The sequence below is a fragment of the Lissotriton helveticus genome, chromosome 3_1, assembly GCF_964261635.1.
Source record: "Lissotriton helveticus chromosome 3_1, aLisHel1.1, whole genome shotgun sequence".
Taxonomy (NCBI): Eukaryota; Metazoa; Chordata; class Amphibia; order Caudata; family Salamandridae; genus Lissotriton; species Lissotriton helveticus.
This window is the reverse complement of record NC_136061.1, coordinates 888,876,522-888,891,920: the sequence shown is the minus strand read 5'-3', so window position 1 is coordinate 888,891,920 and position 15,399 is coordinate 888,876,522. Positions and strand designations below refer to the sequence as shown.

The 15,399-nt window shown below is 47.3% G+C and overlaps 1 protein-coding gene across 1 annotated transcript in view; it reads left to right on the top strand.

Moving 5' to 3' along the window:
* Positions 1-384: 384 nt before the first annotated feature.
* The window catches only part of EPHA10 (EPH receptor A10), a 1,640,855-nt gene continuing 1,625,840 nt past the window's right edge, over positions 385-15,399 (top strand). Inside the window, exon 1 of the mRNA XM_078681220.1 lies at positions 385-484. Coding sequence (XP_078537346.1) covers positions 385-484 — 100 coding nt within the window. The remainder of the gene's footprint in view (positions 485-15,399) is intronic.

The window sequence follows — 15,399 nt, the reverse complement described above, 5'->3', positions numbered from 1 at the left end:
CGACAGAAACTATTCCTATCATACATTCCATGCTCTGAACACCTGGTGGAAAATACGCCGTTTCTGGACCTTGGATGGTTAACGGGAGGAGTGCAACCTGGAGCCCACGTGCTGAGAAGCTGCCGGTTGGTGGCGGAAGCTGTCAGTCACCTCGCTGTTTCTTGCGGTAGGCTTCTTGGACCCCGCCTCCCCTTGCCTTGTATGGTGGTGCTGGCAGCGGTGCGCGCGCGGTGGCTGTCTGACAGCGCGTGGCACTGGGGCTCGCGCTGCCGGATTGCCAGTGGCCGCGCGGCGCCGGGGAGAAGCTGGCAATCGGGTCCTGAGCTATGAGCCGTGCGGGAGGGAGCGCAGAGCACTGACTGGAGCGGAGCGCAGAGCCGGACCATGGAGCCCCCGGCCGCCGCCGGAGCAGCAGCAGCAGCGCGGCTCCTGGGCATTGCACTGATCGCATCCTGCCTGTGCACGGGTGGCTCTGCGGAGCAAGGTAAGAACCGGCGGCGGGGAGGGGGCTATCCTGAGGATGGAGGACAATACAGATTAAAGGAGTTGAGGGTGAGGCCATTCCAGCGCCTGAGCTGTGGCACTATTCTTGTGATAGAGAGTGACAGGATGCCAGAGGGGTAAACACTAACAGGTGTGTGAACCGTGGGACTGACAAGCCCTCTGGTGAGATACAGTCAAAACGGGAGAAGTGCGACCAGGTGTGTGTGAGCCTTGGAACTACGGGTGTGATGGGAGACTACTGCCAGGGCTCAGGCCAGGTGTGTGAGCGTGAGACCCTCAGGTGTGAACTGCAGAGTACCCCAGTAATGGATGAGAATCACAGCGACGGGTGAGACGTGTGTGTGCCATGGGACTCTCTCTCTCTCTGAAGGGAGACTACCGCTGACAGAAGTGCGACCAGGTGTGTGTGAGCCTTGGAACTACGGGTGTGTTGGGAGGCTATTGTCAGGGCTCAGGCCAGGTGTGTGAGCGTGAGACCCTCAGGTGTGAACTGCGGAGTACCCCAGTAATGGATGACAATCACAGCGACGGGTGAGACGTGTGTGTGCCATGGGACTCTCTCTCTCTCTCTCTCTCTCTCTCTCTCTCTGAAGGGAGACTGCCGCAGACAGAAGTGAGACCAGGTGTGTGTGAGCCTTGGAACTATGGGTGTGATGGGAGACTACTGTCAGGGCTCCTCAGGCCAGGTGTGTGAGCGTGAGACCCTCAGGTGTGAACTGCGGAGTACACCAGTAATGGAAGACAATCACAGCGACGGTTGAGACGTGTGTGTGCCATGGGACTCTCTCTCTCTCTCTCTCTCTCTCTCTCTCTCTCTGAAGGGAGACTGCCGCAGACAGAAGTGCGACCAGGTGTGTGTGAGCCTTGGAACTACGGGTGTGATGGGAGACTACTGCCAGGGCTCAGGCCAGGTGTGTGAGCGTGAGACCCTCAGGTGTGAACTGCAGAGTACCCCAGTAATGGATGAGAATCACAGCGACGGGTGAGACGTGTGTGTGCCATGGGACTCTCTCTCTCTCTGAAGGGAGACTACCGCTGACAGAAGTGCGACCAGGTGTGTGTGAGCCTTGGAACTACGGGTGTGATGGGAGACTACTGCCAGGGCTCAGGCCAGGTGTGTGAGCGTGAGACCCTCAGGTGTGAACTGCAGAGTACCCCAGTAATGGATGACAATCACAGCGATGGGTGAGACGTGTGTGTGCCATGGGACTCTCTCTCTCTCTGAAGGGAGACTACCGCTGACAGGCCAGGTGTGTGGGCTTTCGGCCGTGGTTGTGTTGGGAGATTACTATCGCTCTAGCGCGGCTCAGACCCGGTGTGAGAGCTGTGAAACAATGGAGACGGGGTGGGAACCCATGTGTGAGGCACGGGACTGGGCCTGTGTTGTGGGAGACTTTCCCGAGGAAGGGAGTGAGCGGTAAGACCACCGAGGTGTGAACTGTGGAGTGCCCCAGTATTAGGAGACTGTCCCGGTGGCGGGATGGGGGACGATGCTTGTGATAAGAGATTATACCAGTGTCAGGGGGCCAGAGCGCGACTGTGCAGCCCAGCCCAGTGATAAGGGTGGAAGTCAGTTTGTGAGCCCTGGGACTGTTTCTGTTATGATGGGAGACTGCCAGAGTGACTGAAGTGAAGCCAGGTGTGCGAGCCTTGTGACTGTGCTTGTGGGGGGATATATCACTGGGGCAGGGCTAAGACCAGGTGGGGAGACGAGGGACTCACTGTCCCTGCGACGAGTGAGTGATGGGGCCACCCAATTGTATGAGCTTTGGAACTATTCCGGTAATAAGAGGCGCTCATCGTAAGAGGGGGGGGGGGATGAGCCGTAAGACTATTTTTTGTGACGGGAGTGTGACAGGAGTCAGAGCAAGTATGTTAGCCTTGGTACTATCTCAGTAGGCGGCATACTGACCCAGTGACCGTGTGAGACCGTGTGAGACCGGGTGTGTGAGAGGGGTGAGTATCTCTGTGATGGGAAACTAACCCAATGGAAGGAGTGATTGGTGAGACCATTCCGCAGGAATGTCCGAGGGAGACTATCGCAGTGACAGGGATGACATTTGAAGGGACAGGTCCAGTACTGGAGATCATCCCAGTGACGGGCAGATCGGGAATCAAGTGTGGGTACACCCCGTGAAGAGCGAGGGTGGGGGTGGGGTGGGGGGGGGTAATCCATTTATAAGATTGTGTGGGTGACAAAATACAGGTGCGTGGCCAGTGAGAGTGTATGTGACTCAACTCTTCCACAGTGGCAGGGGTGATACAAGGTGTGTATGGGCCCTGTGACTGTGTTTGTGTTGGGAGAGTGAGTGAAGGCGAACCAGTCCAGTGTGTGGTCACTGTGGCTATTCTTGTTCTAGGAGCGCTGAAGTATTCAGCTGAGAGCAGTGAGCGAACATTGGGTGTGTAAGCCTTTTTTTGGGTTATTCTGTGATGCCCTCAAGGGTGACAGAGCGCTATAACAATACACATACCAAGGCGTGAGACCAGTGCTTCAACGTGAACGAGCTCAGTGCTTGGAGGAGGTGGAGATTGTGTGAAAAAAGGGGTGATCTTTCCTGTGAGGATATTGAAATACTGGGGAGGCTGGAGACCGCCATTGTTGGGGGCGTGTTTGCGAGGCTGTGCCGGGGTGCTTGGGGAGTTAGTCTTCTTGGCTAGTCCCTGTTGTGGGTCAGGCGGACGTACAACCATGTCTTTGCTGCGTTAAAAGTCAGTGCGTCTACCCATGAGGCATTTAATGTGGGATTGAAGGTACGCGGCCACAATGCTTCATATATGTAACACACTCCCCCTCAAGATATCACTTGAAAACCTCGGAATGATGGGCATGTGGGCTGCTGTGTTGATTTATGAGGATTGGGTGAGAATCTCCTGGTGAGCACTGAAGAGCAGAGCGATCCAGCGGTGATAACATGTAGAAGTTGTGGTAACACTGAGCTGGCCGGGCCAGCACCGCCGCGTGGGCAGAGGATCAGGCCTCTCTGTGGGGTCTAGGCAGGCATGTCACTGTGTCCGTGAGAGGGTGGTCACCGGTACCACTTTGCAAGAGGAAGGTGAGATGTGCCACTGTGTCTGCATGCGCCTAGTCAATTGTGACTCTGCGAGTGCACAAGGATAGTTGTGCCTCTGAACCTGCTTGAGGTTAATGAGATGTGTCACTGGCTGGCTGAAGGGGGTAAGCCCGGATTTTGTGTAGCTGTGTCTGCGCGAGAAGGTTGATCTGTAATACTGTGTGTACTGTGGTGAACAGTGCCAGTGTACTTGCTGGAGGACGATTGCGTCACTGACTCTGGGAAGAGTACGCAGGGGGCACACAGTGGCGAATGGCAAGAGATGCATACATGGTTCTGAAATTGTACTGCACGTATGCATACGATTTATTATACATTGGACCGAGGCGAGGGCGATCGCCACATTATCGTTTCAAAAGATTGATGAGTCATTCGAGCGGAGATTGAAAGGTGCATAGAACACTTGACCTATGTAAACGTGCTGTTATTAAATAGAGCCTAACGCGAGCCTATGAACGAGATTACAATTATGCAGGCTTCGGTGGATAAGAGTAACGAGACACAACCAGATAGAGTTTTGTCCAAGATCGCCAATTTTTCATGCGGGGTAGCCGGGACTAGACGCTCCTTCTCAGGCTTCCACGGCCATATATGCAGATCTCGGAAGAAACTATTGTAAACCGAGGGAATATGAGGACGAGACGAGAGGGATACATAACTTTACCTCTGTGTGAGGAAGGGCAGGGAGTGCGCAAGATCACAGCAGAGTCAGAGGTAGATATACACACTGGTATGGGTCATTAGAATGTTTGGAGAGAGGATGGGGTGGTGCTAATCGATCACAGTGTAAATTCGAGTGAGGTGGGCGAGTGAGACTGCAGTGGTGTAGTAGAGCTCATGGCTAGGGTGCACTCACAGATACCCTGTGGTTGTCTGTGTGAGGGCACGGCATGAGTCACCCACAGGGCACCTATGTGCTCATGGGAATCTTGTCTGCCTCAATGAAGAGTACACTGCTGCTCTCTCCTGTGCGAGCAGCGACTGTGCCTGGGGGAGGGGAGGGGGTTTATTGATAGTGCTAGCGTGCGCGATCCCTGCAAAGTCCTGTGTGATGGAAGTGCACAGTAACAGAAGGATACTGTGTGATTGTGTGGACTCTGCCTCTGTGGGATCACGACGGCACTCAAGGGAGACATTTGTACGTATTTCTGCTAGGGCTTAAAGCGAATTCGCGCAGGGTGTGTGTGAGAGGTGATAGCGGAGGTCTGGTGTAGCAACACAGAGGCACCAGTATTGAAATACATTTGAAAGTGCCGGGACAGTGTGTTTACCTCATTCCGAAGATGGGAGATTTTTTTTTTAGGACAATCTTGCATGCCTATAAGCAGGACCACTGACATGAAATATTTCATTTCATTTTAAAGCTTTATTCGACATTTGTCATAAAAGCGTTCACCTAACCCTAATACAATAAATACTACATTTAAAAATAATTCTAAAAATACATATTAAACATTAAATGTCGAATGAAATACATAATAAAAATACATCTGATTACATCAGGTTATCACAATTCTTAAAAAAATGAATTTCCTAGAATAAAATATAATAATCCATATGACAAAATGCAAAATACATAATTTCTTTAGAATGCAATTGCCATTAACGATCGGGTACGAATTAGCCATGACCAAGCTAAAAATTTTGCTACCCCAACCACAAACAATGTAGAACAATCTGTTTCAAGTATCCTGAGTGCTTCAGATTGGCTGCGGGTTCCCAAGATTGAGCACACAGGTTTTAACCATTTACGTCTAGGGGACGAGTACAGAGGGCAACAAAACAAAAAGTGGGACATGTGTTCAGTTTGTTCATTACAATGGTGACAATGTTCGTCCCATGCCGGGGACCAATGCTTCTTAAACGCGTTCAGCGGAAGTGTGCCTATGCGAAATTGAAAATAAAGTTTCCGATCATGGGGTTTTTCAATAATGTCCCAGAAAGGTTCGCAAAAAGGATACATTTTTATATTTATATTTAAGAAGCGAGATGTTAAATTCGAACTTGTACTGTCACTGAACATCGTAAGATAAACCATTTCCCAATATAGGTCTTTTAATTGAGTCTTTGTTGGAAAGCAGGTTACATCTTTAGTTTCCCACAGATAGTCCAATTTCAGTTTTATTAGGAGTCCCCGAAGCTCCCTTAACCATGGAATACTGTGGAAACAATCAAATTTAATGACATCCTTCAATGCTGCTGCATAATGGCTTAATTCTGGGGTCACCATAATCCGTCTCCAGTATAGGAGAGGGCGTAACCTCGCTATGTCCTCTATAGATTTTCTTCCCAGATCCAGTTTTAACGGGGTTGTCGGTGTACTTTGGGGGACCATCACAATCCCTCGTAAAAACCTGTTTTCGGCTCGTCCCAGTTCTCTCAAATTTGAAAATCCCCATAGTTCAGAGCCATATAAACAAGCCCCCAGGACTTTCATAGAATAAATTTCCAGCACACTGTTTACTGGCTTTGTCAGTGAGGTGCGGTGTTTAAGTGTAATTGCGCCTGCTAGCCGTTTAAACTTTAATAGGGTCATGGTTATGTGTTGCTTCCAGCTCATGTTTTCTTGAAGGGTGATGCCTAGGTAAGAAAAAGAATCCACTCTTTCTAATGGTGTATCTTTGTATTTTATTACACCTTTAAAGGTGGACTGCTGGTTGAGGCACATGAATTTTGTTTTGGTGGTATTCAATTCAAGACCCCTCCCATCGCAAAATACACCAAAGGCATCCACCACTTTTTGGAGCCCACTAGGGGTGCGGGAAAGTAAGAGTGTATCATCCGCAAAATTGAGGACTGGTACACGAGAGCCAGCAATTACAGGGGCGTCACTAGCAACCTTCTCTAGATGTTCAACAATACCATTTATATAAATAGAGAAAAGAGTTGGCGCTAGGACACACCCTTGTCTTACCCCACGTTCTACTGGAAAGGGATCAGTTACTTCTCCTTGTTTGCCCCATCTTATTCTTGCGAAATTATTTTCGTGGAGACGAACAAGGAGTGTAAGCAATTCCTGGCTTAAGCCTACTTCCGACAAGGTCTTCCAGAGTTTTTCCCTGGGGACCAGGTCGAAAGCTGCTTTTAAGTCCACAAAGACTGCATACAATGTCCCCTGCTTTAAAGTAACGTTTCTCCAGTAGATGGTTAAAAAATGGAGAACTTGATCAACGCTACTAGTTGAGGGACGAAACCCAGCTTGATAGGGTGATAAAATGCTTTTTTCGTCAATCCATTGCTGCAGTTTGTTTTGGACTAATCGGCCCATTAGTTTTTGTGCTGTATCAATCAGACTAATGGGTCTATAATTTTTAGCCTGGGATCGATCACCTTTCTTATATATGGGAATAATTTCAGCTCCCTTCCATGAAGCAGGCACTTTCCCTCCCATAGCCACCGCATTAGCCAGCATTGCAAAATAGGTACACCAGGACTTCCGATCTGATAGAAAAATATCTGCCGGAATTCCATCAATTTCATTACCACGGAAGCCACTGACGAAGGAGGAAGCACTGAGGTGTGGGGGTTGATTGGACCCTCTATACCCTTCGCCCAGCTTGGCTCATGGGGCATTGTCTCCTCATTCAATAAGCTTACATCATCAGTATTACTGACCGAGCTTTTTTCACGTGTATTTAATTTATTTATACACATTGATCAAACATAACACTCTCTATCTGTGGGAGCGCATTAGTGAGTGACAGGGGGATCTATATAACCCGGTCCTGACGAAGGGGCATGTCGCCCCGAAACATGTTGACCCACACAGGAGAGCAAGACTAGTAACCCGTTCTTGCCCTCCGCCTCACCCCTTTTAACGATACCAGCCAGTGCCTATTAAATAATTTTTTCTAAACACCAGGCCAGGTATCTTTTAATTTCACTGTTTATCACTCCTGACCTCACTGACACTCACTCCATCATCACTCACATAGTACTCACAATTAAAAGGTGCTCCGGCGTAGCCGCTTGTCGCAGCACTGCCCCGTCCCGCAGCGGGGGCGGGAAGACCCCGATGATGAAGCATGACACCAAGGGCCCTTTTGGTGTGTGAGGGGTATTTTAACACACTGAGTGTATTCCAACACCATCGGAATATGTATTGTATATTTGTTTCAGGTGGTCTCTGTTGATTATTTAAGCGTTCATAAGAGGAGGATTAGCCCACCGCGGTGCCTTGTTGCACCACCTCTTCACTCCCTATTTTGATATTTTTGGGAATTCCATCCATACCTGGAGCTTTGCCCCCTGCTACGCAATCCAGTACTATACTCACATCCCCCTCAACGAATATAGGTGATTTGTAATAGACTTGATGGGGAGGACAATCAGTATTAAACATAGGGTTACGAGCATACTGTGGTTGGAAATATTCTACCCAATTGTTTTTCGGGACATAATTAGTGGGCTGGGGTGCTATGCCACCCTTTGCCCATTTCACTGAAGCCCAGAAACGCTTGGAGTCCTTGGAGGCACACGCCTCCTTAAGTTCTTGCCAGCAATCCTCATCCCAGCGCTTCTTGGCTATTTTCTGGACCTGTCTATACTGGTTTCTCGCGAGCCTTACTGCTTCAGCACTTCCTAATCTTAGTTTCATGCTGAGATTATCTCGTGCTACCCTGCAGCTCTTATCATACCACCCTCTGGTCTCTTGGGCCTTTTTCTTTTTACTGGAGGCTACTGTTTTAAGAAAAAAAACTTTGAATTTTGGAAAACAGATTCTCGTGAGCAGCCATCATGTAATCTGTGAAGTCAGTCATCCCATAATGGGACTTAATTTTAAAGACTTCATCCACCACTATTTCCTTTAAGGTCTCTATTTTTGCAATGTCCTCTAGGAGCATACTCCACTTCAAGTGGCGGAGATTATTTGAGCTTACGAGGTCTTGTGTAACCATCTGATCCCCTCTTGGGTGGTCGGGTAATTCATGGTAGGGATGGAGTGTCAGGCACAAAGGATTGTGGTCACTTTCTATTTTGTCCTTCACTTCCATATCTACCAATTTATCCCATGCTCTTACATCCAGTAGTATGTAATCTATTCTACTGGCCGATCGACCATTATCAAAAGTATTTTTCCCCATAGAGTCTGACGGTACCCGCCCATTCACTGCTCTAAGCCCTCTAGAAAGACAAAAGCTTTTCAATTGAATTGCTACTGTGCTCCATTTTTTAATTGCTGGGATATCTAATTGAGGAATTCTCCACTTTGTATCCTCATCATCTGCCAGGATTCTATCCTCCTCGCCCATGGGTTCGAAGGTGGTATTGAAATCCCCGCCTATTATTATATGGGGTAACACTGGTAACATTTCAATATGATGCTCAAGGGTCGTTAAGGTTTCTGATAGTTTACCCCTAGCAACTCCCCTGGAATATAGATTAAACAAGGCCAATTGTTGGCCGTTTTGCCAGGTAATGTCCAGTGCTAGAATATCATTAGAGGGTATAGACCTTGGCTTGACCACGGTATTCAAAGTTTGGCGTACCCAAATTAACAAGCCCCCAGAGGGACGACCCACTCGGTTTTTTATGGCTGGAACATAAAAATTCAAATACCCTTGCCGGAAAATTGGTGTAAGCGACCAAGTTTCTTGCAACATGACAATGTCGTAATGGTCAATAAAGTCGACCCAATCTGGGATATTTAACTTATTTGTGATTCCCGCTATATTCCAAGAGATAATAGATAATGGCGATAAGGCCTTTTGGTGGCATATCTGGGCAATATCGGGGGTATTTACTGTTTCTATGAGATCTATGCCTGGGGCTACGACTCTACTCAATGATGATGACTTCTCAATTACCTCTAATACTCTGTTTTGTTCTATCTGGGCTCTTTTTGGTTCCTCTGGAACAGGAGTAGAAAATACATTAGAGGCCGAGGAAAGTTTATGTGATAGAGACTCATCTAAAGAGAGGATCTTAACGTATCGTTTGTCCAACTGGACTTCAAGAGGAACAGGAGATACACATACGAGTCAATCACATGCATTTAGGTCAGTTAACACTGAGTAGTGGTTATCCAAGTTTAGCCCCCACTCGCATACTGGATTGGTCCTGGCCCTTCTATTTCCCACAACTGTCCACTTTGTTCTTAGTATGCTAGATTTAGCTACTAGACCTCTTCTGCTATAGAAATAATCCAGTGTCAGGGGTACTATTTCTGCTGTTCTAAGTTGTGGGGGGAAGATGTTCCGTAGAACATCAGGCAACACTTCAGGGCCCTTGAAGTTCAAAACCACACAATCCCCTTGGAATTTCTTTGCCTTTGTGCCTATCCACTTAACCCTTCTTGCTGTGAGCAAATCATCAGATAGTTTTTCCTTGCCCCAGGGAGATATATGCATGTTATTACTAAGCCACTGAAGGGCCTTGTTTCTTAAGGAATCTGAAGACTCGATCTGTCCTATATTCAACGATGGTGTATTTGCAAGTACTAGAATCAAGGGGGAAGCTTCCACAATTAATTCAACTGGGCCAGTTTCTAGGCTAAAAAGCTCGGAGGTGGTATTGGGTACTGTTTGTACTGGATCTACAGGCAAAGCCATGTCGGGGGTGTCACCGTGCCCAGAACTAACTTGTTGAGTTTGATCAGATGGAACTGGTGGGTCTACATTCATGATTCCCCCGAGTGATTTCCCTGCAGCCTCTATGAGTTCAAATTTAGTTGTTAATAAATTTGATATTTCCCCTACCCCCTCATTAGTTTTCCTTAGGAGGGTCTCTAACTTGTTAACTTTGTTTGCTAGTTGGTCTACTTTTGATATAAGGGGTTTCATTAACCCTGATAGTGTAGACTCTAATATGCCCATAAGCTTATTTAAGAGGGTATCCTCACCATCTGTGCTTTCATATTCTTCTTCCCTTGTCCTATCTTCCACCCTTTTCTTTGCTCCTCTAAGGGGAGTTACCGGTTTGTTCTTGCAGGAGCGTAAGCCCCCTCTTCTAGGTGGTGCCTTAGTGGTCCCTTTTTTAGCTCTTGGTGCAGGGACCGGAGTGGGAGGGGTATTGCTTTGTGGTACTAACTCCATAGCTGTATTAGCATTATTTGGCTCTTCTAAATTAATTAGGTCTACAAAGGGGTCCAGTTGTTGAGCGGTAGAGGCCGTAGATACATTCATGATGGAACAATCATTAAGGTCCTCAATCGGATCGGTGGGGATAGTTTCATCACTAAGAGAGTGGAATACCCCTGAATGATTAATTTGGGCACAAGGTGGCGAATCAATAATTCCCAATGAAGACCTCCGAACATTGTTAATTTTCGCCACTACCTGCACCAGATAATTATCCATTGTGTTAGCCGGAGTTGCAGGCGTTTTTTGCTTCGACATTATAGTCAATCAATTGTAAGCAGCACTACCCTGATGGTGAGTATAACAATATCAGGCCGATTACACTACAAATATGGAATTGCGCCGCCTTACCGCAGGTAGATTAGCAAATGGAGGAAAGAGGGGTGGCCCAGTCCAGTCTCTCACAGTCTAGAACGGGCTAAAACGGGCCCGCCCTTGGCCCGGGCTTCGCCCGGCGTCCCGCGAGGCGGTGACGACGCGCTATTTGAGCGCCTCCTGGCGCCAAACGCTGTAGTTTTTGCCCCGCTGGGGCTGCTGGGAATTGTAGTTTCCTAGCGCCCGCCCACGCTCCACTCGGCGGCCCTACTCCACGTTGGTAGAAGGAGTTAGGCGGCGGGAGGCGGGCAGGCGAAAAGACCCCTGGCGCTGTCTGTCCTCAAGCAAGGACACGAGAAACAAGAAGCTGGTGAGTGCAATCCGGCTTGGTCAGCAAAGCAAAGGTTTCCCCACTCGTCAGGGACGACGCGCTATTTGAGCGCCTCCTGGCGCCAAACGCTGTAGTTTTTGCCCCGCTGGGGCTGCTGGGAATTGTAGTTTCCTAGCGCCCGCCCACGCTCCACTCGGCGGCCCTACTCCACGTTGGTAGAAGGAGTTAGGCGGCGGGAGGCGGGCAGGCGAAAAGACCCCTGGCGCTGTCTGTCCGCAAGCAAGGACACGAGAAACAAGAAGCTGGTGAGTGCAATCCGGCTTGGTCAGCAAAGCAAAGGTTTCCCCACTCGTCAGGGACGACGCGCTATTTGAGCGCCTCCTGGCGCCAAACGCTGTAGTTTTTGCCCCGCTGGGGCTGCTGGGAATTGTAGTTTCCTAGCGCCCGCCCACGCTCCACTCGGCGGCCCTACTCCACGTTGGTAGAAGGAGTTAGGCGGCGGGAGGCGGGCAGGCGAAAAGACCCCTGGCGCTGTCTGTCCGCAAGCAAGGACACGAGAAACAAGAAGCTGGTGAGTGCAATCCGGCTTGGTCAGCAAAGCAAAATATTTCGTCTTGCAATAAAGCTCGGGAATGTGATTTATTGAACGGTGTCCTCAGGGTGTCCCCTGAGTAAAATATATCGCATAGAGCGTATTTAGCAGAAATTTCGCCTGTGCGTACACAGATTTTGTTATTTAAGGTGTAGTGCTTTTACTGTGTACGCCCTTGTTATATATTCTTGGCGCTTTAAGTCCCAGGGCATCAGACCTTGTAAAGCGTGCACGAACTTCTTCTAAAGTCTGCATGTGATCTTGCACATATGCTACTTTGAGGACTCTCCTTATTACTTAAACATGATTTTACATCAGTATTGAACAACTTTTTTCTCGACAAAGAAGGAGTAACTTTTAACTTGTCCCTCTCTGGTTAAATGACATTTAAATATAGGGGTCCGTATTTACAAACAGTTCTAAATCTACACACATGAATGCCGCCTGCACCTAATTTAAAAGGCTCGACTTTGGTCAGTCGCAGACGCTCCCAGTAGTGCACTTGGAAAGTGTGCTACTGGGATTGCCATGTGACATCTGCTATTTCTCCACAGTGAAGTACTACACAGCATATAGCCCTGCGCTGGAGAATGCCTACCCATAGCAAATGCACATTTTATACACTTCTTTTTTTTTCTTAATGGGGAATTCATCCCCCAACCCATGTAGAAAGAAACACCTTTCCCTGTACCCCCACAACATTTGCGATTGTTTCGTTTCCCTTCCCACCCTGGCACGGAAGTTACTCCAGCCCTTTTCTGGAGTAAAACTTAAACCGTGTTCAGGATGGAAAAAGGTAGTAGAGGAGTTTGGGGATGCCAATGAACCCACAAGGTTGTAGGTGCTTACTGCCTCTCAAGGCAAGCTGTGCTTTGGTACTCCTCTCCACCACCTGCATGAGGCTTGCTACTGCAAAGATGTACGTTTTGCAGCTTACAGTTAGGCAGTAGTAAAGCCATTTACACCTGTCAGTTATCCAGTACAGTCTTGATGGTGTAAAGGGGCCTCTTCTTGACCGTAAACGTAGGTTTATGACCATACATGGTGCTGTGAATCGTGCCCATGGAGTGTTTGTTAATTGCTGATGACAAAAGCTTTTCCGTAGTTCATCAAACAGGATTCTAAACACCACCTGGGTACACATCTCAATTCTTTAATTAGTAAATTCATACATCTACAGTTGAAAGGTGACAGGTAATGTTTTGAAAGTGGCACGTGTTGCATTGCAGTGAGTTTGCAACGTTTTAAGACCTTGTAATCTATATGAGTGAGATTTCTTTTTGGAATCTGTACATGATGATACAAGTGGTAGATTGTGTGTAAGTGTAGAAAAAAAACATAATATGCGGAAAAAAAGTGCAGCCAGGGAATCTTTTAATTTCTTTATCTGTCTGCACATACATTCTTGGGGCCTGAGTAAAGGCTGGCTATCCTTATGTTTAGGTATCCTGATAGAGAGGGCTGGCTTTTTGAATACAATTCCCCTTTGATACAAGAGAGGACATCGCGAAAGGCAGGGAAACCGTTCTACATGAACTGATTATACCTAAGGTGTAGGACTGACTCCAGTATTGTGATTATGTACTGTATTGCATTGCAATTGCATTTATATGCAAAAATGTGAGAGGTGCTAAATGTAATTGTCCATCAGAAGTTGGTAGGAGTGATGGCTCGGGAGATATGAGATGTAACTAGAAAGGTTGCTGCTTTGTAGGCATGTTTTATATCTTAAATATCACATGTATTTACGCTAGTAGAACCCAACCAACTTGCCGTAAAGGCACATATCACACCAATAGAGACGCTGAAAGGGGTTATGGGTTTATAACTAGTGACTGGATTTGACATGGAGCATAGAAGAGCTGGCGGTACTGAGCATGATGTTGTGAGTGTAATGACAACAGAGAGGGATTCTTTTATTTCAAAATATTTTTATTGAAAATAAATTTTGCATATACAAACACGAAACAGTTTGTCTTATATCTTGGCAGTTCCGACAAATGTGTACTGTTGGCTTAGTGGAGCTCAAGAGAGAAGAAAAGAAGAGAGAGGAAAAGGAGGGGGGGCAGGGGGGGATTCTTTTAATTCATGAAAAAGTGATTTCCAGAGAGATACAAGTGGTGAATAGAAAGTGACATAAAGAGAGGTATCGTGAAACATCCACAGGGGCTGTTGGTGAAAATGTTATGGACTTCTGGGAGTGTGAGGGGTAAACACATTAGGTGGCAATGTTTAGTTAAATAGTAAAGGATGATAATGATTCAAAAATCTGAGGATGACTTTAAGTTACAATATTCGGAAGGCGACATATGTAGAGAAAATGCAGAGAAAGACTTTCAAGCATTTTCGGGGCTGAAAGGTTCACAGAGAGAAAAATGATTGAGGTTTTATTTTTGTGAATTATTTGAAGTTACTTTGAGGGGTACACAGTTCAAGGATTCTCGGGGGATAACATTTGCTTGTATGTACAAGAAATAAAAATGCAATGAATGTTCGTGGTATAAGCGGATGACCTTAGGATAAAAAGTTCAAGGATGCTCTAGAAATAACCAGCTATAGAATGGTGTGGAGGTAAAAATAAAAAAGTGAAATCTCAAAGGCACACGTTTCATGTGTGCTCTGGGTGAAGGCCCAATTCTTCTATGGGCAAACGTTCAAATATGCTCAAGAAATGAATTCTGTATTCTTGAGATAAAAATTACTTGGTGATCGGAATAATATGTCTTCTGAATGCTGTATGGACATAATTCCAGTGCTTTTGTGCTTTTGGTTGCAGGCAGGGGTGGAGTGAGACAGAAAAGGGGGTGGTGATGAACAGAGTGTCTGAATTAAGCAGACCACTCTTACCCAGTCCAAAGATCAGGGCTTGATCCATCACCGTTATTTATCTCACTGCCCCATCCCAGCTCAGAACCTGGCTATATGCAAATTAGTCTGTCCCTGGCCCAGTGCATCATGGGAACAGGGCAGACCAAACTACCAAGCCAATTCTTCACCAGAAAGGAGACAAGCTACCGGGGACCGGTTTCTGGCATTTCAGCCTCTTCGGCCCGGCTTGCTTGAATCCTGATGGAGCAGTGAGAAAGGGACTCATGTCTGAGTATACCCTGCCACACCTATAGTGGCCAAAAACGATACAGAAAAGGGGGTGGTGATGAACAGAGTGTCTGAATTAAGCAGACCACTCTTACCCAGTCCAAAGATCAGGGCTTGATCCATCACCGTTATTTATCTCACTGCCCCATCCCAGCTCAGAACCTGGCTATATGCAAATTAGTCTGTCCCTGGCCCAGTGCATCATGGGAACAGGGCAGACCAAACTACCAAGCCAATTCTTCACCAGAAAGGAGACAAGCTACCGGGGGGTGTTGGATCTAGCCCTGATCTCTTGACTGGGTGAGAGTACTCTGCTTAATTCAGAGACTCTGTCCATCACCACCCCTTGTTGTAAATTATTTTGTCCACCCTAAGCGTGGAAGGGTATACTCAGATGTGAGTCCCTTG